The sequence below is a fragment of the Acanthochromis polyacanthus genome, chromosome 4 (genome assembly GCF_021347895.1).
Source record: "Acanthochromis polyacanthus isolate Apoly-LR-REF ecotype Palm Island chromosome 4, KAUST_Apoly_ChrSc, whole genome shotgun sequence".
NCBI lineage: Eukaryota > Metazoa > Chordata > Actinopteri > Pomacentridae > Acanthochromis > Acanthochromis polyacanthus.
This window is the reverse complement of record NC_067116.1, coordinates 22,192,382-22,219,013: the sequence shown is the minus strand read 5'-3', so window position 1 is coordinate 22,219,013 and position 26,632 is coordinate 22,192,382. Positions and strand designations below refer to the sequence as shown.

General features: G+C 40.2%; 2 protein-coding genes across 5 annotated transcripts in view; one reads left to right on the top strand and one right to left on the bottom strand.

Annotated features, from left to right (window-relative positions):
- The first annotated feature begins 7 nt into the window (after positions 1 to 7).
- Positions 8 to 8,641, top strand: LOC110959185 (interferon-induced protein 44-like). The gene is made up of 8 exons (XM_051947212.1): positions 8 to 139; positions 3,000 to 3,542; positions 3,916 to 3,964; positions 4,313 to 4,508; positions 4,870 to 5,022; positions 5,106 to 5,277; positions 7,023 to 7,123; positions 7,229 to 8,641. Exons 2-8 carry the CDS (start codon positions 3,071 to 3,073, stop codon positions 7,433 to 7,435), a joined length of 1,350 nt encoding a protein of 449 aa, XP_051803172.1. The 5' UTR covers positions 8 to 139; positions 3,000 to 3,070; the 3' UTR covers positions 7,436 to 8,641.
- Positions 8,642 to 8,815: 174 nt separating this feature from the next.
- Positions 8,816 to 26,632, bottom strand: part of rabgap1l (RAB GTPase activating protein 1-like) — a 129,321-nt gene continuing 111,504 nt past the window's right edge. For 3 of the 4 annotated variants that reach the window (XM_051947207.1, XM_051947208.1, XM_051947209.1), the window contains 7 exons: positions 19,774 to 19,866; positions 15,655 to 15,765; positions 14,992 to 15,096; positions 14,208 to 14,291; positions 13,535 to 13,606; positions 12,205 to 12,405; positions 8,816 to 11,631 (listed from right to left, as the gene is read on the bottom strand). In XM_051947207.1, the coding sequence (XP_051803167.1) occupies positions 11,482 to 11,631; positions 12,205 to 12,405; positions 13,535 to 13,606; positions 14,208 to 14,291; positions 14,992 to 15,096; positions 15,655 to 15,765; positions 19,774 to 19,866 (816 nt within the window). In that variant the 3' untranslated portion in view covers positions 8,816 to 11,481. Of the gene's footprint in view, positions 11,632 to 12,204; positions 12,406 to 13,534; positions 13,607 to 14,207; positions 14,292 to 14,991; positions 15,097 to 15,654; positions 15,766 to 19,773; positions 19,867 to 25,216; positions 25,646 to 26,632 lie in introns of those variants that run through there. The other variant, XM_051947210.1, reaches the window with a different exon arrangement.

Sequence of the window (26,632 nt, the reverse complement as noted above, 5' to 3'; positions counted from 1 at the left end):
ATTTTGAAAGTGAAACTGGGTCTGATGGGAGACTTCCAGTTTCATTTCTCCAGCTGCAGAAGTGCTGAGATCCCAGTAGTGTACAGTGGGCTACTGTGATCTCTAGTCATCTTCCCTCAGCTGTCCAGAAAAGAAGCAGGTAGGACTGAAGACATTAAAGGGCTGCATGTTTTTACTTTATGTTGGCCAGTAGGATTTAAAATCTAGTTTTCTTTTTTGGTGACTACAAAAGTTTGGATGTGGTTTGTTTAGCTTTTGCTAAATTCACTGATGTGATACAGTAGATGTATGTGTTAAGATTCATGAAAGTGGTTCTAAGATATTTAGAATCAGTGTACAGTGTGTTAAAATCGGGGTGATGTGGTAGAAACATGAGCCAGTCATTAGGCGTGGCTCGTTCTTGTGCCGGTGTTCAAGATTAACTGGTGATCCGATCAACTGGTGATTTCAGCGTTTCTGAGACAGATGTTTCGGAGGCGTGGCTTTTCAGGACCCCTTACCGACTAACCAGGAAATAAACAATGGAACAACTTCGCTTCTAAAAATGAGATTTCTGCTGTTTTATTCATTTTGGTCCTGACAAAAATATCTGGAAATAAGTCGCATTCTCATCGTAAGAGTCATGCGCTGTCAGGCAACAAGAAAGAAAACTACGTAACCGCGGTTGGAACTAGTGGAGCTGTGATCACTGTCAAAACCTGTTAAAGCAGCAGACAGGAGACCAGGACACGGTGTACACGTTATTTAACAAGAAGTTCACCAAGCTGTGCGATAACAGAATGCCGAAGTGTTGCAGTATAATATTAATATATTGATACAGTATTGGCAGGTTTAGATGAAATTGTAGCTACACTGTCTTATTTAAATAACACAAACTTCAAAATTTTACTGAAACAGCCCAGCAGTATTTAACGTATTGGATTTGAAATGCAGCAGTTTAGCAAAATTTACAGGACATTCATGTTCAAACCAGCAGCAGAACTTTGTTGTGTCATACTAGTCTAAACTGACATGTCATTGAGAAAAGACACCGATTCCTTTCATTATGTCACATACACTGGGACGTTAGCTCAGGTGACTCAACAGGAGATCTATGAACCCGATGCAGCGGCTCGGGTTCAACTCCAGCTCACGACTTTCTGCTGTAGGTTTTCTCCCTACTTTTCCGTCCGTCTCTCGACTTACCTGTCAAATAGAGCTAATAAAAAGAGGGGAAAAAACATTTATTCACAGCTATTGGTAGTCGTAAGTATATATAAGTGTAAAGGTGTTCAGTGAAGAGGCAGTTTTTAGTCTGAGAGGGAATCTGCAGATGGAACTTATGGTAGAACAATTCAGCAAGATGATCTTATTTGGTCTGTTTTTATTAATTCTTATTTTATTGTTTCACGTCTTGAGTTGTGAGATCTTGTTTGAAACAGCAGCTAGCTATGTAGTTCATGGGTGGACTCGTTAAGGTTTTGTAGAATAAATATCCTCGTCTATATTATTGTTCTAGGTCTTTAGAAATAAAAAATACCTTTAATTTTGTGTTCTATAAAGTCAGTCCATTTAATTTACAATGCATTGATTCTATAGAATACAATCTTGATTAACTTGCAATGCCCCAGTAAAATAAATAAATCTTGAATAGGGGGGGGGGGGGGGGGGGGGGTTAGATGAAGCATATCGACGTTCTGAAGATTGGAATGTGAAACCCCTGGTTAGAATGCGGTCAGATGGTTTATATGATGTCATTGTTTTACTTAAAATCTGTTTAAAAGTAGAACAACTCAGTGGTTTATCGCAGTAGGCTTTGAAAATGGTATTAGAACTTCTCTTGCTGTTTCTGTCTGACCGTCGGACTGAGGCCACAGACTGTCCCCAGTTAATCTGGTGGAGATCGTCACACTCTGCCACAGTGAAGCGATATTTCCACTCCGTTAGGTGGAAGTCCTCATTAAACCGAGTATTTTACTGGTAGACTGAACACCCGTCAGTCCAAACAGAGCAATAACGACAATGTTGAAGCTACAACAAGAACATTTCGGAACAGTTTATTGACATCTGTGTGTTTTGAACAGGCATCAACACAGTCACCTATGCTATGTATTGCCGTTGTAACAGCTCACTGAATATCACCAGTTGATCGGATCACCAGTTAATCTTGACACCTGTCTTCCTGGAAAACAACACTTAATGCTTTGCCATGTGCTCTGGCAAACAAGACAGCAGACTGAGTAAATATTTAGCTTCTGTTAATATTTAGCAGAATTTCCAAAGAAGAATACAAAGAATTACCTGAGGGAATAAAGTAGTAATGTAAGGTAAACTTAAAATTGGACATCTGCCTCAAGTAAACATCTTCAAATTGGATAGTACTGATGAATTAATATCTGTTCTCTACTAAAGTCTGTAATTAAATATACGTGGCGTAAAATACCCTGGATAAGCAGCTGGTGAACCTGTACAGCTTTTCCACAGCAGCTGTTTTTAAATGAAACAGAAGGTAAACAAGTTGAAGGTAAAAATAAAGTTAATAACTGTTCTGATTCACCCAAGTCCAGTCAAAAAATGACTACTTTTAAAGATGAATCTCCAAAATTTCTACATTTCTGTTTTTTTCTGTCAAGATGGGGTGCTGAGTGAACATTAATGAGAAATAAAATGAACTTTTTAAAATTTTGGCAAATGGCTGCAATGACACAGAGAGTGAAAAACTTCAAGGGGTCTGAATACTTTCCATACCGACTGTAGATAGAGGAAGGGTTACATTTAAAGCATTTAAAGGCAGGAAGGAAGAATTTTCATGGAAATAAAAGCATCAAAATATGTAACTTTGAGACACAGAGATGAGCTTTCAGGGGTTTGATCAATGACCCAAGTACAGTGTAAGTAATGTAGTTGAAATGATTTTACCATGGGCAGCTTCTTGTGTGATCAGTGTTCATTTACAAACATATTGAACAGTGAGTCTAACAATCCTGAATGTTTTATGCATCTGTGTTTTTTTCCTTCAGACTTCAAAGTGAATAAACATCAAGGTTCATTCAGCCTTTCGACGTTCAGCTCAGCAGACCAACTGTCCATCATGAACCCAATGCTAACAAGATGCCAGCAGAAAACAATCTGCTCTCAGCTGGGAAGAGTCAAACTGCGGCTGCTCTACAAGGCCAGCATCCATGGTTTCACTGGTGCCGACTTCCACCAGCGATGTGACACCCACTCTCCCACTGTGTCTGTGGGCTTTAACACCTCCGGCTACGTGTTTGGAGGCTACACCAAACAACCTTTTAGTCAGTCAGGACAATATGGTCACGATGACCAGGCCTTTCTTTTCGCCTTCAGTGGAGAAAAGCTCCTGAAATATCCAGTCACTGCTCCTGTATATGCAGTGAGAATGGTCGCTAACTCTGGTCCTTACTTTGGAGAAGCATTGGTTCTTGTCAGTCAAAGCAAAGCAGTAGTGTATAGTAACCCAGGAAATTACTACAACTTCACTGCTGCAGAAATGCACGGCAATGATCTCAACCTGACTGAGTGTGAAGTCTACCAGGTGGAGGGTAAGTTCACTATAGATAAACATATGTTGATGTTTGTTGTTGCAGATCAGTGTTCTGCTGCATCTTATGTTTCCTGATCTGTGCATCCATACATTCTACAGCAAAGCAAAGGTTTTACAAATTCATGTCATCCTCCTTGAGTGAAAGTCACACTGTTGATGATGTCTTATGAATTAATGCTTCATCGCGTGTATTATGTCTGTTACACAGTGAACGGTGAACTGAAGTTTGACATAAAAACAAATTACATCATCTGTCAAAAAACAAAGTCACACATAGATATTTTTCTCAAATCTTTCAGCCCCAGGTGGGATGTTAATATTTTTATTAATTCAGTAAAATTGTTATATTTCTTGATTTTGCTGGTCAACAGAAACCACTGAACTTGAGAGGCCATGGAGGACAGTAACCTGGGAGTCACTGTAAGATGGACAGTCACTGTTCTGCACATTATTCATTTCTTTTATACAATAAAATTGAACTTTATGCTATTAATCTGAAGATGTTTTTAAAGAATGTCCTAAACATTTGAATATATTCGTATAATGGATGTGTTCCTTGTGTCATGCTGTGGTCCACTAGACTCAATATTTAACTCTGTTTTAGACGAGGATGGTGTTTATGCAAATTATTATGCAATCAAATTATTCACCAGCAAACAGGACTGATGTCACAGAGGTCAGCTGATTATGCACAAAGAAGCTCTGAAACAGTCAAAACAACTAATAGCCTCTTAAGTTTTCCATCTAATTGTCTCTGTGTTTGTGCAGGAAGAGGCAGGAGCTGATGGCGAGCATTAAAACCTACAAACCCACACTCAGCTCTGTGTCCCAGCCTCGAGTTCTTCTCATCGGATCAGTCGGAGCAGGAAAGTCCAGCTTCTTTAACTCCATCAACTCTGTGTTCAGAGGCCACGTCACCAGCCAGGCCATATCTGGCTGCTCCAGCACCAGCCTCACCACACAGGTCAGTGTCTGCTCCCAGCGATTAACCACGCCTGATGTACGTCAGCGGGGTTACTGCATTCGCTTCGGTATCTGGCTGAGTAAGTATGTATGTGGGTATGTCCGGTCAGATATCTCTGCAAGTGCTGAAGTCAGGATAATCAAACTTGGCACTGAAGATCAGTCTAAGGTCCCATGCTCAGTTGTGGAGTTACAGGTCAGCAGATCAAGTAGGAATGGATATAGATAGGATAATCAAAATTGATACAGAGTATCATGCATGGGCGTGGTTCTGCCCTCTACTAAGGGCTTGTCTAGTTTCCGTCTGATCTCACTGATTTCAACGTGACAATCCTGATCTGTCCACTTCCTGTCCCCGACAGTTTCGCACCTACTCTGTGAAAGCTGGACGAGAAGGCAAACCTCTGCCAATCATCTTGTGTGATACCATGGGATTGGAGGACAACAAAGGGGCGGGGCTTGACGTAGATGACATCAGCAGCATCCTAAATGGTCATTTGCCAGACCGTTACCAGGTACAGCAGCTGAATACACTCAGCAGGATAGTGAATGTTTGAAATATGGACTTGACTGTAGTTAACTCCAACATGTGGCTCAGTTCAACCCCTCAGCTCCTCTGAATTCAGAGACTCTTGCTTATCGCAAGTCTCCAGGGCTGAAGGACAAGATCCACTGTGTGGCCTACGTCATTGATGCCTGTAAGATCTCCATCATGTCCACAAAGATGGAGGAGAAGCTGGATGCTATCCGCAGAAAGGTCAACCGAATGGGTCAGTGGATACATATATACATATATTTCCCCTTCTTTTTTCTTTCTTTCCCTTTATTTTTCTTTTCTTTCTCTCTTTTCAGTTTACTTTCTTATTCTTATTTAGTTTTATTTTTGTATTCTTTCATTAATATTAACCTAATGTTATTGCTATTGACTTATTTTATGATTACTGTATATTGTAAAGCTAAAGAAAAAAAAGAAAAAAAGAAAGGTCAACCTAATGGGTCAGTGGAACTTGAATTTTTGGGAGGAAGTATTTCTCCTGAAACACTCTCAACTGTGAAACAACCACTCTCTTGTCCAGTTGACTTTTGAGGCCCTGAATGACAGTGGCTGATAACTCTTTGACTAAATGAGTTATTTTGATTAGTTATTGCAACTGCTGACAGATTAACCAAATACTGCTGAACACTGGCAGCGTTCTCTTTGTTTTTTATCATCTATCCAGTATGGTGCACCCCTGTAGGTACAAACAGAGCAATGAAAGGTTTCTCCTTCAAAGTAAGATGAAAAATTAGAACCTACAAAGAACTACAATGCAGAGGCAACTATTGTACTTTTTACAACATGAAAGTGACACATTGATGGATCAGAATGATCCAACAATACCATAAACATTCTTCTGAAATGAACCATTACCTATAATGAGTACTTCTACTTTTGACACATTTTCACAGTAATACATTTGTACTTTATTATGGTAAAAATATCCATTCTCCATCCATCCATCCTCTATACACCGCTTTATCCGCACTAGGGTCTCTGGGGGTACTGGAGCCTATCCCAGCTGACTCAGGCGAAGGCAGGGGACACCCTGGAGAGGTCGCCAGTCTGTCGCAGGGCTGGTAAAAATATGAAGACCTAAAATAGTATTTCTACACTGTGGTATTATTGCCGTTTACTCAAGTACAAAATCTGAGTACTTCTTTCAACACTAAGTCAGAGATGAGCCAGAGATAGCCTAGCCGCGCTAGACAACCCACGGCAACGAATTTAATTCTCTGCCAGGGTGGGTCTAGTTACCCTCCATAAGGCTCGAGGCTGGATTCTCCTAAAACTGGCCGGATGAATCACCATGAAGTGTAGAGTCAGAAGGCGGGCGTAACTAAGTGACGACAGAGGCGCGACGATTCTGACAGAAACAACCGGAAACAACTAGCCTACCCGTGCTAGACAACCCACGGCGACGAATTTAATTCTCTGCCAGGGTCGACAACAAAAACGACAACAGTCGTTGAGCTCCATTAGCACCGACTCTGAATAATCTTTCTGTTAACATGTCTGTAATATACTTGAGCTTCACCCATTGACTGTATAAATAAGGCTTCACCGAACCACCGCATCCTCTGATTTCCGGCGCTCTGGAAGCCTATTCGTTGCGCTGATTGGTTGTATACCTACCCAATTGCTGCAGAGAGATTTGATAGACAACCTTTTAGCCCGCCTCCCTCCCTGTCGAGCGTGCCTAGACCCTTGTGCCTTCAGAACATGGGTCTAGCATGGCTAGGCTAAGCCAGAGACACTGTGGGTGTCCAAAGTGACCAATCAAAGGAGTGGACTGCATTCATGTAGTTAATAAAAGGCTTCCTTGTGAGAGCAGTTTTCAGAATGCGGTTACTCTTATCATGTTCACATGCCTGGTTTTGATGTGCACTTTAAACAGCTAATTCAACAACAAGCAACTGCTGCAAACAGTTGTGACAAAAATATGATAAAAGTGTCTTTCTGCTCTTGTACCTCCAGGGATTCCTCAGCTGGTCCTGCTCACTAAAGTAGATGAAGCTTGTCCTTTGGTGAAAGAGGATGTGAGAAACATTTATAAGAGCGGCTACATTAAGGAACTGGTGAGGATTTTATAAAACAAAACAAATCTTGCAGACTTGTTTTTTAGTCATAAAACAGTGAACTATCCTTGGCTGAATCCTTTTGTACTGCGTTTTGTGATCCAGATGCAGGAGGTCGGCGCTCGGCTCGGTGTGCCGCTGTCCTGTGTTGTTCCAGTGAAGAACTACAGTGAAGAGTTGGAGCTGGACATGAACTGTGACATTCTGCTGCTCAGCGCCGTCATTCAGATGCTTCGCTTTGTTGATAATTACTTTGATGAGCTCAGTGACAGACTGAGCAAAGTTGAAATCAAAGATGTGGAATACAGATAAGTCCAACATTCAGCCCATGAGTGCATCTAGTTCAGGCTCACTGGACTAAAGGCAACATATCAACATTCAAACTTCTCTCATGTCACGCAGTATTCCAAGATTCCTAACCTTGTAGTCACACCAAATGGCTAAATGCTTAAGCTAGCTTTTGTTATCATATTCTACATTTGTAAGGCTTTATGAATAGTTAAAAGAGCACAGAACTCCTATATAGTCAAGTCTAGTACTTCATGGTGTCTGTGGGGCCATTTTGTACAAATGGCTTGTTGACATTTCTGTGGTCTTCTTCTGTCAAGTAAATAAAATGTAGTGCAGATTCAGGATATGTGAAACTCTAAGACCCAATCCTAATCTTCTGTATGCGGTCACTTGGTATTCCTTGTGTGTTCAAATGGTACAAAGAGAAAGAAATGGAAGCACTATTCAGTCAACTCACATTGTCTGGAAACAAAATATTTCTATTTGCAATTTAGTAAAGCCATGAACATCTGTAAATCTACGCCAATGTTTTTCTGGAAATACAAACAACTCTGTGCAGATTCTCAGAAAGGGTGATTGATAGTGATGGAGTGCTTCAGATCTTTTGTCACTCAGTGGGAACACACCTCAAACTCTCTGAGTCAGGAGTGTTGACTTCAGGGTTGGCCTTTGTCTCCTTTGGAATATCCCAATGCCCCTAGGAATGCTGGGAGATGTAGTCTCTTACGGCTGCAGATCACCTCCAGTTCCTGATTTCCAAAACCTTTTTTTTTTGGCAGTTAATGTTGTTTGAGATGTTAATTCTGTAAATTATTTGCAACATCTGTGTAAAACCGTAACTCCATAGCAAAATGTTTTTTTAAATCATAATTTTTGTTCTGTATTTGTTTACAAACAAGCTTTAAAAAGGTTTATTTAATATTTACAATAAAGCCTATAAGTATTGCAGAGTTCTGTGTACTGCATGACGACCACATTAGAGAACCTGACATTCAGTAGCTGCTACATATGCTTCCTTGTATAAAGTCTTGCAGTTCTGCAGTATTTAATGTGTCTCTCAGACTGTCCTGACAGATAAACTGATGTTTGTTGTCATGTTGCATGTTTTGTAGATTTAGCTTGTGCTTCCATTTGTATCAGAAAATAAAAGCTGCTGCTGGCCAGACAACCATATTTTAACACTAATAATTTTCTGCCTTCATTAAAAAGAGAATGAACAAACCTGAATTGCTGCTTAGATCCTTTATTCTAAACTAATTTGAGTCATTCTAATCAGTATTCAGTTGTCAATATAAGCTCAAAGTGCAGGAATGAACAAACCCAAATTGCTGTTTCAATCCTTCATTCTAAACTAAATTGAGTCATTCATTCATTTGCCAATAAAAGCTCAAAGTGCAGAAATGAACAGAAAGACTGAAATTTATTAATGCAGTTCAGACAGTTACTGTACAGACCAGCCGAGGAGCCGTCCCTCCATGTGTAACAGGACTGTGGTGTTACAACAAACTGTAAACTACACAACACACATCACGCCTGTCATCTGACTCACTGCCTGCTTTTGCATCACTGAAATTAAAGTGGATTATAAATTGGCAGCAGTCATCTCAGCGACAATAAACATCAGTTAAAAAATAACTTCTAAACAAACAAACTTTGAAATAGTGTTTAAAACATCAATGCTGTGTTAGTGCACGTAATAGACTAAACTGGCTGTAACTTTCACAGATTAACCAACAAAAATGATGCACGACAGTGAAGACGGAATGTCCTGGTTACGCAAAACACACCTGGAATTCAATGATGTTCACACAGTCAGCTGCTGTTTTCTGCTTTTCCATTATAAAACAAAGCATTCCCTTCAGGTGAGTTGCCCTTTGGCCACCAGTAAGATGATGGTGGGTGTAGCACTGGGAGGCTCCATGTGGAAATGTGTGAAACGCGCAGTTGAAAACGACCTCAGCAGACCTTTTAATAAATGACATGGCTGTTTGTGAGGTTGGTACAGATTGTTTGGGGCGCAGAGGAAGACCACCGAACAGGAGCAGAGATGAGGCTTTTATGGCACAGCTGACGCTCTCCAACAGTTCAGTCTTTCAACGTCCAACTGCGTCAGTCATCAAAAGAAAAGGCAGCCACGTGAACTTAGACCACTACAGTGCAGAACACGTGCACAATCATACATTCAAACACGCACACTCACACACACAGATTACATATGGGATTGTTCCGAGTCCAAAGGCGGATTTGGTGCCAACCAGCGTAGAGAAGGACAGTTGGCATCTAGACTGCAGCTTTCTACCTGCAGCACTAACGTGTTCACACTACAGGTAACTGATGTTTATCAGCAAAAGAAGCATCCTTGCATCTTTTATATTAACAACCAGCAGTGTAATAAGTACAAAGTGTTAGTAGGTAAATCAAAACTCGTCCTTTCAGCTAATTTGAATGTGGCGCCATCTGCTGTTCATGATGAGATGAGCTTTATTAGCTTTACCTGCACATTACTGTTAACAGGATACAATGGAGTTTTATCTGAGCATCAGAGCCACCAGCCCACAGTGGACACAGGAAGACTTTGTATCCTTCTCACTGTGTAAAGCATCAATAAGAAAGTAAATGAGCACAACAAACAGCAAAGAAGGTGTTGGCAAAGTTGTGCAAATGGCTTTAACTATTTGGCAATTTCAGAGCAATATTGCAACTTAGTCTTGCTTATTAATCTTTTGAGATGTTTGTTCAGGGATGAACTGTGCTGGATAACAGATGCTTTAGGGCCTAAACTATATTATGAGGTGGAATTTAAAGTGCCAACTCTGTGAATTTTCATGACAAGTTTGAAAGGGTGAAGACTTCAGTGGGTGTCATCTGCATGTTGGTGCAGATTATAGACTGACAGACTCAGTTTGGTTTGTCTTGTCTTGTCTGTGGAAGTCATTCTTTCATTCTGTAAAAGAATGAGCAACATAAAACTGCCAAAATGAATAACCAAAATGAATCATTAAACATTTTTAAAGGACGGAACAGATGCAGAAAAGGGACCAAGAGTCAATTTTTGTTGCAGTCAGTCAAATTTTTCACAAAATGTCATGATCTGTGTCAAACTACGTAAAAAAAAAAAAGCTTCTTAAAAACATTAAACTAAAAACACTGAACTAGAATTTAGAAAAATGGCAAGTCAATGAGATTGCAGACCATGAGTTAGTTTCACCGACTACTGAAAAACCACGAGGAACACTGAACTAAAAAAATGTCTACAGGTTGTCACTTTGGCTCTTCAGCGTTTGGACCCGACCACATCCATCACACACTGTGCTTACGTCAACATCTGGAGAGATGACATTCAGTTTCTAAATAGTAGAAAAGAAATTTAAGAACTTTTCCTGTTGTTTTTTCTCTTAAAGAACTGTACAAGATTATTAAAAAAATCAATAATTAGTTATACATATTTATATGACAACATTGTTTATGTTATATTAATATAAAGAAGCAAAACTGTTGTGTTGTTCTCATTTAAGACTGGGTGCAGTATTCCTTCTTTACAGCACTGGGGCTTTGCTGCGCTGAAGATGGTGAATGTAGATGGTTATATTTATAAACAGTAAATGTATAACACCGCTGTGATGCAGCTGTGTCACAATCATTAAAGACAGTGAGCTGTTTGTGGAACTGAATGGAATTTTTAGATAAAATGATGGATCTCTGCAGTAGCAATGTCAGGACACAGGGTGGAGCTCATTGACCTATAAGACAGATTCTGTTATGTTTGCTGAGTCAGCAGCGGCCGGTGAAGTTAAAATGAACGTCAGACCTCGCTGATGATTCACCCTCACCTGTCTCATCACCTGTGAACCAGAGAAGGTCAACAGACACTTTCTAGTTCAGTCAGAGACAAGCATCTGTTCCAGCCCTCCGCCTCTTTCGTCCCTCATCTCTTCAGCTATCTGCAGTCCAGGAAGCCACCTGCTGGAAAAGGAATACTGCATTTCTCCGCTGCTTGTTTCTTCAACTTGTGTTGCTCAGCTCTAGTGTGCATCCTGCAGGGGAAAGACAGGGGCAGGGAGGGTCACCTAGGCAGGCCCTTCCTTTGGAGAGGACGGGGTCTGTGATGAGGACGAAGACGAGGCAGAGCTCTTCAGAGACCCCAGAGTCTTGCTGAACCAAGAGTTCTTGGCGGCTTGGATCTCGTTCATCAGGACCCCTCGCTGATGCTCGAGCTCCTGCAGAGCAAGACAAAGAGAAGGACTCAGTCAGCAGACATGGAGGAGAAAAGCACTTTGGGACAGAGCTGGACACATAACCTTTTCTCTTGTAAGTTAATCTGACACAGTGCTCTGTCAAATGGCTGTGGATTTAAATACAGACTGTGGAGTTACAGAGCATGACTGCAGTCATACAGAACATGAGCACTTCTTTACAACTGACAATTCAAATAGACTTTGGTCTTTTCAACAGGCCTGTGTACTCTAACACACTCATAATAATCTAATTATCACAGAAGAGAGATACAAAGCAGGGAATTATATATATTTGCTACTCAGGGATATTTGTAACCATGATTACAAGGATATCGGGCTATCACTAGTGATTTATGTTTTAGCGACATGTCTTAACAGCTTTTGAAAGCATTGCCATACAATTTGGTAGACCCCCATGTACTCTCAAGGCATGTATTATAGTACCTAAACTTAGTACCTACAAAAGTAACAAAAAACTTAGAAAATGCTAGCATGCTAACAAGCTAAAATGATAAAAGTCACATTGCTGTCATTGTCCCTGCATAGTGCGCTGACCTGGATGCGACATTTGGCTTCCACCAGCTGTAGTTTGGTCTGTGCCAGCTCCAGCTCCAGCTGCCTCAGCTGCTCCTTCAGCCCATCCTTCTCCTCGTCCAGCGGCTCGTTGGATGTCTTGTCACTCCCAGGGGATGAAGCCTGGAGGGACCCCAGAGTGCTGAACAGGTCCCTACAGTGGTCACAGCCCATGACTTTGTTCTGCATGAGCATACAGGCACAAATGTGTATGTTAGTAGACGTAGCTAGGTAACATGTATTGTGTAATCACAGGTAAAGATAAACATATTTTTATATTCACATGCTGTAGTAGACACCTCTCTATACGATCTGTCTTGCATAGCCAGACCTATGAGGTCCAGCAAGATCATTTTCCAGCGCTGACACATTTGAAAAATGATCTGTCTATACCTCATTATCACTCTGCTCTAAGGGGGGGGGGGGGGGGGGGGGATGCTCTGGCTTGTTTGTATTTCTTAAAACTAATTCAGTCTTCTTTATACCATCCTTCAAACAGGCAAGACATTATACCCGAAAAAACAACCCATAATTTATTCTGTCATCTTCATGAGGGAACGACACCCTCATGACTGCGATGAAAATAGTAGATACATATTCTTTGTGGGAGGCGACTGTGTAATCCATCCTTATTTTTGATTTTGACTTTTGCCTGGTAGCCAGGAAACAGATTTTTACAGATTACTCTGTCCTCACTTTTGAGGAATTTAATGCAGTTTGTGCATTTCATAAATGAAAGGCATCACCCTGCCATTTTCAACCAATGCTTTCTGTTCAAAAGACCAAATCAGTATCAGCCATAGCCAATCTGCTATTGGTCATTTATGTCACACTTCATTCTTTATATCACGTATTTTCATTTCCTCTCATCTCTATCTGTTCTACTTTATTACAGCATTAAAATGACACTACATCCTAAGTGGAAGTTTACATTAACACTGACATAGACAGTATTTCTCTCTGCGCTAGATCTCACTACAACATCAGAGTTGTTGCAACACGTCACATTAAGCAGAAGATCAGAAAGTTCTTTATCCAGGCCTGAGGTGATTCCCTGTCACACCCTCTAATAGCAACATCGCATGTTTGACGAGGGCTAAACAATTTGTGTGAAATTATTTGTGCAATCAAGTTCTTTTCGGGTGTGATGACTATGGGCTTGTCTGACTGTTTAATGTGACTGGAAAGGACAGAACAGCGAGTAAAAACCCTTTGTTCTCTGATGCAACATATTGTGGCTTTTATCCAGGAATTTGAAAGTCTCCTAACTTGCATCTGCTGCTTGCTGTGCATTGACACCATATAATCTCACCCTGACGATGTCTAGCTCTTCTTTTGTTGCCGCCTGCTGTTTTTCCAGCCTGGTGCTCAGCTGGGAGCAGATCTGAAAGACAGAGAGGAAGTCAAATTACAGGTGAGATGACACATTCCAGCTGCAAAGTAAGAGATACACTAAAAAATTATTAAACCTGTGCTTCTGCATCAACACACTTCACACTCACTAAGATATTGCAGCTCCACATATTGAATAATAATAAATAGCTTCTTAGACTTTATTTGGCATCTAGTTTAATCCTGATATCTTATATCATTGCTACTACTAATAATAGGAGCTTTTAAGTAATCACATCATTTAAACCAGGGGTGTCAAACTCAGTTCCTGGAGGGCCACTATCCTGCATGTTTTAGATGTTTCCCTCTTCCAACACACCTGATTCAAATGATCAGCTTATCATCAAGCTCAGCAGAAGCCTGATAACGAGCTGATCATTTGAATCAGGTGTGTTGGAAGAGGGAAACATCTAAAACATGCAGGATAGTGGCCCTCCAGGAACGGATCTTGACACCCCTGATTTAAACTAAGCAAAACCTACAATAACATGCAATAAGACCTACATTACTGTTTGCTGTGAACATATGTGTAAATCTGGCCAATTACAAGACTCTAAATGAGCAAAAAGCAGTGGATGACTTCAGCAGCAAACCTGTTTGTACTCCGCTATGATTGCTGAGGTTTTCTTGATCTCCAACTCTGCTTTTTCCAGTTCCCTCCTGAAAACTTCCTTCAACTGGAGGAGACAGAACAAAATGACAAAAAAATGAAATACTACATGAATGAGGAAGATAAGCTGACGAAATGTTCCATATTTAAATGCAACTGAGGTTACATTTTGACAGCACACTGTTTAAAAACACACTGCACCCATCTCTAAGCTTTATACACAACAGTAGCTTTGCCCTAAATGTATCTATGTATATTGACCACTTTGATAGCAACCACCACTGATTGACATGTATTTGACATAAAATAGTCAGGTTGAGTTATAGTGTGGTATATATGTGTGCATGTGTGAAGTATTCAAGTCTTTAAGATGAGATAAGTATGTAGTAAATAACATTTTTCCTACTCCATATGTTAAGAAATAGTGGTCATGGTTCTTTGCTGACGCTCGTTTCAAACTTCTCTGTATTGCTCAGAATAGTGATCGATGGCTTATTTGCTGGGAGAATTGTATTGGATCCCTGTAATGAGAATATTTGTTGTGGCTATTACTTCTAGCCATTATAGGTCACCTGTCTCATTTTCTTTGGTTACTGACAGAAGCTGATTAAAGTCACTGATTACTATACAGAAGTAAGTAGAACAAAACACAGTGAAGTCAATACACAACCTCCACAGGAGTTGCGTAAATACTGTGTTGCCTCAAGATTGTTCAGTTGTTTTTTTTTTTTAGCTCATTAAGGCTGATCTTAACGATCTCATATTACCTGAGCCGTCTCCTCCTCCTGCCGCCTCTTTTCCTCCTCGGTCTCCACCAGACGTTGCTTGGTGGTCAGCAGCTCTTTGTTCAAAACATCGGCTTTGTCTTCTGCCTGAGTACACACACACACACATTCTTCATTTAACACCAAATCTACCGTTGCATAAACATGCATTCAACTGCAGACCACATTGATGCAAGACACAGCACATTAATCACATTCTATACTCATTAATACAGCTCCAAAGATTCACACTGACAGAGTCCAGTGCAGGTGCAGTCCACCAGTCGTGTGGTGGGTAGTTTGGTAAAATGCTTATGAGCAACTCAACAAAACCGCAGCTGCTGTGAAAAGTGTTTAATATCAGCAAAAGGTACAAAATGTTTTTCTGCTTACAGCTACATTTGGCTGTTTGTCACCACTCGAGTCAGGGATTTTAATTATCTCTACTTCTAAAATTACTCTGCCAAAAAGTTGCTAGTTGCAGATCTGCAAATTTCAAACTTGAGCACATTTAGCCTCGCATGGTACTCTGTGTATAAAACAACCTAAACAATGTCAGCAACCAACACCACATGTAAAATACAAATTATTCCGTCCTTTTCAGTCTGAAACAGAGCAGTCAGATTGCTGTTGGGCTCAAAACGTCCCCTTTAGATGTTGTGTTACCTGATCGAGGTCGTTCCGAAGTGCGATCTTACTGGTGACCAGTTCGTGTGCCAAGTCGTCATTCTCCTGTTCCAGTCGCATACTGGCCTCCTGCAGACGACGGTTCTCCCTCTGCACACACAATCCAACACACAAAGTTGCAGAATCTTGCAAATGTGGAAAGTGCATCCACATTTTTTTTATCATCATCATCATCATATCTCCAGAAATGCTCTTGAACAACAGAGGAGAATGCTATTGTGATATTAAGTCAGTTTTTCCAATCAGGAAAAGCAGCACTCCCCTTTTTTTTTTTAAAAATTGAATTTTCTCATCCAGCTGTAAGAATCGAACACAGTCCTCCTGCCTACACACACACACATCATCTTAAAGTCCCCATTGCAGGCCATTAGTGGAGTCTCATGACTACCAGTGTGGCTATAAACAGTCTCACATGACAGCCATGCCTCAATGGGACGAAGCAGTTGTCATGGCTGTGAGCGGTCATCTGACTCTGATATCCTGTCACTTTTACAGCGCTGACTTTTTCTCTCCTCTGCTGAAATGATGCACCCACACACATGTACATGCGCTTGAATAGTATGAACATAACGCAAAGCTGATTAGAATTCACACAGAAAATTTCACATAAATATACACATACAAACAAATCTAAACAGCTGTGAGAACATAAATATTATTATAATTATTATAATATAAATAGTCTTAAATACCGACAATAGCAGCAGAACCTATGAGGGTGTCGTCAGTGAGGGATGTCCAAAGAAACAAAGGGAAAAACAAGTAATGCTCTTGAGAAAACAAAGCTCCCCTTGCTGCTATTCTGGAGTTTGCACGCAACCCCTTAGATTGAATTAATCCCTTCCTGAGAGCAGCGACATGAAGTTTCATTTGGGAAAACAGATCAGACATATGAATCTCTGTTAGCAACAATGGCAGAGTTTTCTCCGTTTTTGCCAGTTTTAGACTGATGAGGTTTACATGAAAATCTTGATTGGAATGTTTGTTTCAGACAAATAATCAAAAATCTCATAATTTGCAGAAAACCCTTTTTGGAGCAGACACAACTTACCGAGCTTCTGTCCACAGTAACAACAACGTGTGCGTATCGAGCCTCCAGCAGCACAGACTAAACTTTAACACATGATAGTGACAGGAGTTTCCCTTCTCTTACGCTCTCCAGCCTCACTCTCTGTGCCCTTCTCACTCTCATTTCTCCCCTTTTATCAATGGTTTTACTTTGTGTTGTGATAAAAATCAAAACGCTGCATGAAAAAGCCAGTTTGACCAGAAAAACTGCACACAGATTTCACACATATGAAGCAAATGAGAGAAACATGACAACACAAAGAGTACATACCTAAACCTGGGGTATCAAAGCGTATCAAAATGTTGAATAGTTGAATTAAAGTATCCAAAAAGTAGCTAGAAAGAAGTCATTCTTTAAATAAAACACTGCAGCCATTTACAAGCAGCAGCAGCATTCCAGTTTTGGCTCTTCTTGCTCTGTAACAAAGTCTTTCCACTGTTCAGCTGGATCCGGTCCAGCATCTTATCTACAATGAAAGTCTTCCTTCTCTCCAAAAGTAGCAGCTCGTACAACAACATGTCACTCCTGGCTTTAGGGAAGAAAACAAATTCATCTAATTTTGTAGATGTTTTCTTGAGATGATAATTTTCATGGTTTGTTGTGATTAAATCAAATACTGGTTCTATAATTTTACTTGAAATTTTAATAGAGCTACATCACTGCCAAAGCTTTAGGCATTTCAGATGTTTACATTCTTATCCATCACAGAATTGCCATCAGGGAGGCATCACATTGGTTCCAAATTCATTCTGAAGCCAGAAGAAATTTGCAGGAGTATCACAGAAACAGCCTAAAACCGCAGGAGGACTGTGGCAACTTCTCCAAGATGGTAGAACAACCTACTGTGAGGAACCTTGAAAAATTGTATGTAAGCATAGGAAGGAGGACTGGTGCAAAGAGTCACACCAAATACTGATTTCAATGAGGTTATTTCTGTTTATTTAATTTTGTACAAAGTTGATTATGAATACTTTTTTTTGAAAACACTCCCCTTACTTTTACTGGCTCAAACCTGTACACTGCACTATGCTTAGATAATTCTTGTCATATTATTATTATTATTATTGGTATTTTATTTGTATTCATTTATTCTATTTGCCAAGTGTAGGGCACTTTGTAAGACTGGTTTTGAAAGGTGTGTTCCATTATCATTATTATTATTATATTCAGTTTCTCCAGGGACTCAGGCATCCTCCTAAAATTTGATTCTAACTCTTAATTGTCCGTAGGTGTGAATGTGAGTGTGCTTGTTTGTCTGTATATGTAGCCCTGTGACAGACTGGTGACCTGTCCAAGGTGTCTCCTGCCTTCACCCTAAGTCAGTCGGGATAGACTCCAGCCCCTCATGACCATAATTAGGGTTTAAGCGGTGTATAGATGGATGGTTTATATTCAGTGGGCCTTTTGGCAATATTTCATCAAGCATATTTACTTTGTAATTAGGATCATGATCACTGATGTGACACTGACCATCTGCATCTGAACTTTAAGACATATTTGTGGCTAACAGGAACATTTTGAGGTTACTCACCAACTAAGAAACATTGTGTTTTAGCCATACATCTTTAAGTCTAACCATGCACACATCTGGGATTTGGCTTGGATATGAGTAGAGACAATTAATGCAACAGTAGTTACAAAAAAATTTGAAGAAATGCCAGACTACCTGCAACAACAACAACTACCACTACTATACGAATATTAACTGCTTTGGAGTGCTCTTCTTACTCTCCAGAAGTGAACTGGAAAGTCATCATCACACTGGTTTGCAACTGGCAAGCTAGTAGCACAACGCTACATGTTTCTGCATTAGCAGGACAGTATATTGGGACTCATACAGTAATAATGTTCCTTCCTGCTAACATATCTGGATATGTTGCCAGACAAACACATAAACACCTGGCAAAGTACTCATAGTCGCCTTTGTGGTAGTTCCTGCAGCAGTAGGTGAAAACAATACAAGCTGTGCTGCCGCAGCTGGGAAAAAGTACCGGAAGCTGTCAAAAGTCGAACTTGTTTACTTATTTCAAAATGTCTTGATAAAAAAAAATTGCACATCTTGTGTGTCCACTAAAAAAGTAAAAAAAAAAAAAAACAACGGCGAAAGAAAGGCAATTTTGGAGAATAGAAATGAGAAATAAAAAACAAAGGAAGAGAAAGAATATGAGGCAGATGAAATGGAGTGGAGCTGCTTGTTGGTCTGAATCTTTAAATATCTGCCTCACCTCTCCTGCTTTTACCTCCTGAAGAAGAGACAAGATGAAGTCACTGCAGCTAAAGCTCTCTAACAACTCTCTGGCAGCTTCATCCAAAAATACTTTTTCATAGATGTTTGCTTCGATGATGATAAAAGTCAGTGTTGTGTGAGAAGTCACGTTCCAAGCCAGAAAAGACTCACAAAAATTAAGGTACACTAGACTTGATAGGACAAATCTGTGCTCACAGCAGGTTTCTAAACTTAGAAATGTGGTTAATTTTACCAACAAATGCTTCCTAAAAATAGCTTGAGTTTCATCCCTGCTATGGTTTTATTCTCACAGGAACAAAAGAACAGCTTTTTTTTTCTTTAAATCACAACCTTGAAGAGCCAAGAGCTGTTTTTCCCATCTGTAAAACTGAGCACACTGAGAAGCTATTAAATTATTCAATTGAAAACCTACAGGAGGTGAAATCACTCTCACATGAATATGATGTATTTGATTATGTAATAAAAAAGAGGATGCCTGTAGTTAGCTTTCCAAACTGACAAAATAAGAAAATGTACCAGAACATAATATAGTTTACCACAAGTAACACATGGTCTCCACTTATGTAGCCTTAGCTAGGTTCTACAAACCCCTTTACAATGTGCTTCTAATTCACCAATTCACCATGCTGCAGCGTCTAAGGAGTACTGTCAACCCTGTGATTACTGTACAGCCCACACTACCACCTGAGCCACAGCTGTCCCCAAGGCTCTCACGATTTTATTACAAACATTTAAAGCAGTAAGTTATCTCGCTGTACATCTTGAAGCGTGTGTGCCGTACCTGGTATCGGTCGATGGGGTCCTCTTGTTGCAGCTGGCTCTCTCTCAGTGTCTGATATTCCTTCTCAAACTTCTTCAGCTTTTTGGTTGGAACCTGAAAAAAAACACAAAAGTTGTTGACATCATTATGATACTGTAAACTTCGTGTGGCCCGTCTGATAAAATCTGAGCCCATCCCAGTTGTTTGTGAGTTTAGAGGGTGAATGTGTGTTCACTTTATTTGGAAGAGGCAAAAAAAAGGAATGCGATTGTGATGTCTACTCCCTGACTGAGATGTTTGCTTTCAGTGGGAACCAGCAACTATCAGAGCAGCTGCTTCTCTCTGCATTAACGTTTCACATCTTCATTCCCAGACACGATTAAGACTTTATCAGAGGGGTCAGAGATCAGACGCAGGTTAGAAACACTTCAACAGGGTTTGAGAAACAGCATCCAACATTTACGTAGTAAAAGAAGAAGCGTTGGTTTTCACAGAAGCTGAAAGTCTTACAGAAAAAACACAAATAGATATTCTTGTAGCAACACAAAACTAACTGAACCAACTCTGGATGTTGCTGCTGAACTACTGTGGTCATGTTGCAGTGTTTTTATGTTATATTGTGGAATCTGTTTTATCAGTGTTTTTGTCCACAAAATGTTCTTGCATATTGTTCTTAACATGTCCTGTTTTCACACCAATTCACATTCAAATACGCAAAGTCATGTGACTGTTAGTCTCTAAGTTAAGGAGCGATATCTTCCAAAATATTAGCCTAAACCAAACAGTAGAGAAGCAGCTTTCATGACTCACTGATATTTCAGTGCGTGCGTGCGTGTGTGTGTGTGTGCATCAGGTGGGAGGTAATGTTATCTCCCCTGTGTGGAAACAGTGTTGCCATGGCGCCCACCATCAGGGCTGGGGATTCCAGGTCAGTCTCAGTCACATGACCTCTCCTCTGAGACTGGCATGTGTGTTGTTTGTACGAGTGTGCTTGTCCTTCACTAGTTGCGTTTAAATGCAACTTGCAAAATGAAATCACTTGCTTCACACTTGGAGGAAGTTGTATACAGTCTATTTTTGTATTTCTGTTTTAAATATAAAAGGACAGAAAGAAAACAGTTAAAAAAATCTGAACACTGCTGTCATTTCTTTAAAAAACGTATACAACTTTATTTCTTTTGTTGATTCACAACACAACAGAAGCGTAACAGAATCAATGTCAAGTGCGACAACACAGCGTTTAGTACAGTAAGTACAACAGTAACACTGCTGTTTTATCCAACAGGGAAGACAGAAATGATTATTCTTGGGCTTATTTCAGCATTTTGTCAATTATTACTTATCATCAATAAAGATCTTCTTTGTCTGTTTGACTTCAAATTAAACTCATATAGTGTCGTGCTGCAGTCTGGTGTCTACAGATTTGACACAAAAGAAATAAATGTTGCTTCACTTTCCTTTTACTCCAGAACTAACACATTTATAATAATCATTCATAATCTACCTTCTTTTAATTGTATTTCAAATAAATGACATTGAAATCAGTTTGTTCTATTAAAAAGGAGCTTAAAATTTACAGCATTTTAAAATAAACAAAGATGTAATTGTCCATGTCACAAAAGAAGTATATTCTCGAAAAATAAGCAACAATCTCCCAGTCAACAAGCTAGAAAGTAGATCACTATATTGCAGATTTCGTTCATGAATAATAATAAAAAAAAAACAGATGAGGGAAACAGAATCGACCAATTATTCAGGAAACCTATCAGGCCAGTCATTACCTGTCCTCCCTACTGATCCTTCACTTTTATTACCAAAGAGCCACTGAGGTGAATGAACGTCACACCGTAAAATGTCTGACACACAATTCCCCAGCAGATAACAGAACTCAGACCCATTCTGTTGTTATCTGTGTGGGAAGAAAGAGCAGCTTGGTCTCTGCAGGCTGGTTAATAATCACTTTTTTGTAACAAAACAATACGAACAAATCGAACACGATGTTCCCCCAGAGACAACAGCACTATCAGGGCTGGAAGTGTAGCTTCAATTACAAACTCATGGTGTTTTAGACGCTACCAATCTATTTATGATTCAGTTTCACTCGTATTGTTTAAGGAAGTGACTGCTCAGTTTTTTCGTGTTTCACAGTATTTCCTGAAAGATAATCATTAGGTGATAAAAGGATGTTCAACATGCCAAAAATACTATTTTGGTATGTATGTGATCACTGTATTTTAGCCTAAGAGTTGTTTTTACTGACCACAAACTCAAATATTTGTGTCCATAATTCTTTTCTTTCTGGTTGTAAAAAGGCTTAGAAAAACAATTCATCCCCTAATGGTAAACCTGATCTCTATTCAAACATGAGAGTGATGCATTTTTTAAAACTTAATCCCTCAGTCTCACTTAAAATTATGTAGTTTGTATTCTACACGGTGAAATTCAACCCAAATGACCTTTTTAATAATATTTGGTTAAGTGGATGTGGCTTTTTGTGGTTAGCTTCAACTTCACTTCTCTTTGTGATATACAACATGACAAAACAAAACGATATTTAACAGGAGCAACTTCTTCTTGGCTCTTGTTGAAACCTTATTGCATGAAATCGTCCTGAATTAATGCCCAAAGACAAACTGAAAGTGTGAGACATTAAAAGAAAAGGAGGGAGTGACTCGTGTTTAAGATTTTACACACCTCCAGTTTTGACATTTTAAACCCACCTTAATCTACCCGTCTTGTGGTTTCACCTCATGTTATAAACTCATTTACTGCACTCAAGCACTTTCCTACAGAATCTCTCAAGCCAGCTACACACTGGTTCCGTCATATGTTCCACGCTTCCTGTATGCAGTGCGATGGTTTGACAGTAATTCCTTGATGCTAACAAAATGTTAAGTTTCTCACTTACGTAGGAATCTTCATGCAAATAGTTTTGAAGGTTACTATATACACTGATAGGCCACAGCACAGGTGACGTGAGTAACAATGACTATCTTGTTACAATGACACCAGCCAAAGTGTGGGAACTGTCAGCTCTTGAACTTTATGTAGATATGCATGACTCTGACAAGAACTAAACTGCGATGGCTTCATGACTGGATAAGAACATCAGAGTGAGTATCTATAAAAAGTTCTCCAGTGAAGGACAACCACTGAGCTGGTGACAGAGTCATGAGAACCCGGTGTTTATTCATGTATGTGCAGGTTAATGGTCCACGTGGTCTGATCCCAAAGAACAGCTACTGTAGGACCGTAATGCTGGCTATGATATTAAAGTGGCAGAACACAAAATGGAGAAGAGTAGCTGCAGGTTTGATGCTGACCACTGTCCATCACATTCACATGGATTTTAGTTTGACTTGTACCTAAATATTGTTGCAGACCACCTACATCCCTTTATGGCAACAGTACTTTCTGATGGCTGCGGTCTCTTTCAACAGGACCATGCTCCCTACCACACTGTAAAAAATGCTCAGGAATGGCTTGAATAACATGACAAAGAGGCCTCCAAAATTTCCTGGATCTCAAATTGGTCCAAAATCTGCAGGATTTTCTAGAAAAACAGGTTTGACGCATAACTTACAGGACTTAAATGTCTGATACCACAGAACAGAGCTCTGTGGAGTCCATGCATCTGAGGGTCAGAGTATATTTGGTATTACAAGGCAGATTATATAATGTTGTTGTTGATCAATGTACATTTTCTGTAAAGACAAACTGCATAGCTATATGTTTATCTCTTCTATATTTCCTTTGTTCTTATCAGTATCCTTTTGCCATTTCATGATACTGCGGCTCAGTTTATCTTTCAATTGCGATTTTGCTTGACTTTGTCCTTGAATTAAAATTAAATTAACGTTTATCATTTTGGGTGAAATAATTGCACTCTAGCTAGAAACTAAATCAAATCAGTACAATTTAATGAATGTGGACATTTAGTATTACGTAAGTTTCAATAGATAAGCTGAGGTCTAACATCTGATTCTACAATCTGCTGCTCTCCAACACCCGTAAAGCACACAAACATTACAGCATGACTTTGTAATGAAATGCAACATAAAACTGGGCTGGCTTACCTGTCAGAGGCGAGGCCTTTATTCAAACAAATGGTACTGCTATAAACACATGAGATCCCCAACAACATGAGGTTCCCTTTTGTGCCTAATTCATTGTTGGAATGAAATTAAATATGCTTAAAAAATGTCATAATTACAAAATTCTCTGACATTCCCTGACTTTGCTTAACACTTTATGCAATTCTTTGACACTCCCCTCTTGTAAAACACTGCGGCCCTTTACAAGGATATCTTGTTTTCATTATTTAACTGAAATTTGTACGCAAAGTTTACAAAACTGTGAAATAAGTTACATATTTCAGATTACTGGTTATCAACAGCATTAGGAGAACATGCTCCGAGTCTCACACTTCCTGACACAGGCTGACATTCTTAGCACTATTCCTGTACAGAAACATCTCATACCTCATTTTAATGATATTTCCCAAATTCCAAGGGCAAAACTACGCTTGCTCAGCCAGTACAGGTTTTAGAATCTACATACATGGTTCTACACACACGTGTGTACATGTGTTTCAGGGCTCAAAGCTGCATCAGTGAACTTCAGGTTTGCGGAGCAGAACTTTCAGTGTGAACATAAGGGGTCAGTTTAAGGGCAGAGGGTCCAGTCTGATTCAGAGGCCTGGTGCTGCAGGAAATGGTACCAGGCCCACTTTTAGATCCCTGACCTGAATCCTTGCAGCAGAAAATGGAATTGGTCCCAAACCTCCAAGCTGAGATGACAAACTGGGTATTATGTTAAATGAAAGAGAGTGTGTATGTGTGGAGCAGAGTGATCTGCTCTTACATAAAGACGCAGTCTAAGAGTTTGAATATTGAAATAAGAACAACAGCAACTGGACATCAGAGGAAAAAGTAGGCCAGAGAATTGAATTACCCACGTGGGGGAAACACACACCCACATACACACTCACAATATCTCCATTGATTCCAATTTTGTATCAGTAATTGAAACAAATCGAGAGCTACAAACGAGCTCTGCATGGACTGACTGACAAAGCTCTGTAACCTCAAACATCGGACACATTCTCAGTAGGAACACAACACACACCCACGCACTCATGTACACCATCTACCGCATGGAAAGAAAGATGCAATTTTCAGTAAAGCCTGCATTTTCCACCTCTATTTATGAACACATCCACAACGGCTGTCAGAATTAAAATGAGATAAAGACAAGAAAAAAAACCAACCAACAACCAGCTACATCAGACAAAAAAGGAAAAGCAGCAGTGGAGGCAGGTGAAGTTCTCTTTCCATTTTTCCTATCCAAAACTGCAATTGTGACTAGAAACGGGGGTGAAACAGGCATACACTGAAAGCAAGAAAGGAGTGATGAAAGAAGGAAGAAAGGGCTAAAAAAAAAAATGACGGGAGAACAGACCTACCACTGGTCTGGGAGCTCGCAGGGGTCTGGAGTGGGCGACCAAGCGAGCCAAGGTGTCCTCCTCACCCGGTCGGTCGACTACATGAGCGTCATACGCCACCATGATGGACACCTCCTGCATCATCTTGACTCCTGCTGGCTGCCAGCAGCAAGGAGGAGGGGAGGCTGAAGACCGAGGAGGGAAAGTGGTGGAGAAGGAAAGGAGAGGAGTGCGGCTGACAGGTTTTGTTTCTCTCTGAGAGTGGAGGAGGCGACTGGCTGCCTTCAAGAATCCCTCAGGAGCTGAGCCCCGCCCACTGGGAGGAGGGGAGGTGGAGGAGAGTGCGAGGGCAGTACAACACACCTGTTTGTTTCTCCCTCTGCCTCTCTGTAACGCTAGAAGTGTGTGACAAAGGAGGATGAGATTGCTTTTTCTTCCTTTCCAGTGAGTGAGTCGTTCCCTCTCTCCACTCCGTACACTTATCCTCTCCCTCCCTCTCTCTTAATCTCTCTTACTCCTGGTAGGTTGCAGTCTGTAGGTTTTCTTTTTTCTGCTTCCTGCTACTGGTAAAAATAAAGATAAAGGCTTGCGTACACATCTACACTGCATGCGTGAGTGTGCATTTGTGTGTATGTGAGATTCAGAGAGATAGGAAGGAAGTTGTCAGATCAACCACAGTGACTTGTCGTTCACAGCTGCACATCGTTGCAACAGTAAAACCCAGGAAGTGAAGTGAAAGCAAATGCTAAGCTGTCCAGGATGATGCCTGAACACTGCAGCATCTCCCTAAAGGACCCACACTTAAAATCTAACCAGCATCCTCCTCGCTGAAAACAAACTGTTTACTGGCAAACCAGGAAGCATCTAATATTACTATACAAGACTGGGGTTTCACAAAGAGATTGTAGACTTGATTTGTCAGTGATACTTGTTGAACTAGTGGTAGCAAATGGCTAAAAGACTCAAATGTAGCATACATTTAGGAGAGACTTTGCTAACCTGCGGTAGTGCAGACATTGCCACTGTCTTATACCCAGGGACACTATCCTGAGCCTGTCTGATGAGATAAGAGAAGTGCTGAGCTCTGCTACATTAAGAAGCCACAGCTCTGCTACGGTTCTACACTGCAGTGAAATGTCCTTGTAACTGTCGAATTTCACCAGCAGGCAAATATTTTCTACCGGAGTGAAGGGAACAGAGGGTTTTGAAGCCCTTTCTTGGTCCCCCACTATTTCAAGTCTCATTTGTCAGAGAATTTTTGCAATTTGGTGTTATTTAAGACAGTCGAGAACTGGACACTTTAGAGCAACAGATGGATCTATCTGAGGACCATGTCCAAGAATTCTGTTGAGACGGTCAAGCTGTACAATGAGACATAAAATCAGTTACTGTCATCTACTCTTCCTCTAAAAGCGTGAAACATTAAAATGCAAACAA

Bases quoted from the DNA above. Each gene is read 5' to 3' on its own strand.
- LOC110959185 (XM_051947212.1), top strand. From the start codon at position 3,071: ATGAACCCAATGCTAACAAGATGCCAGCAGAAAACAATCTGCTCTCAG. The intron at 4,509-4,869 runs GTCAGTGTCTGC...TGTCCCCGACAG, and splicing joins GCACCAGCCTCACCACACAG to TTTCGCACCTACTCTGTGAA. The intron at 7,124-7,228 runs GTGAGGATTTTA...TTTGTGATCCAG, and splicing joins GCGGCTACATTAAGGAACTG to ATGCAGGAGGTCGGCGCTCG.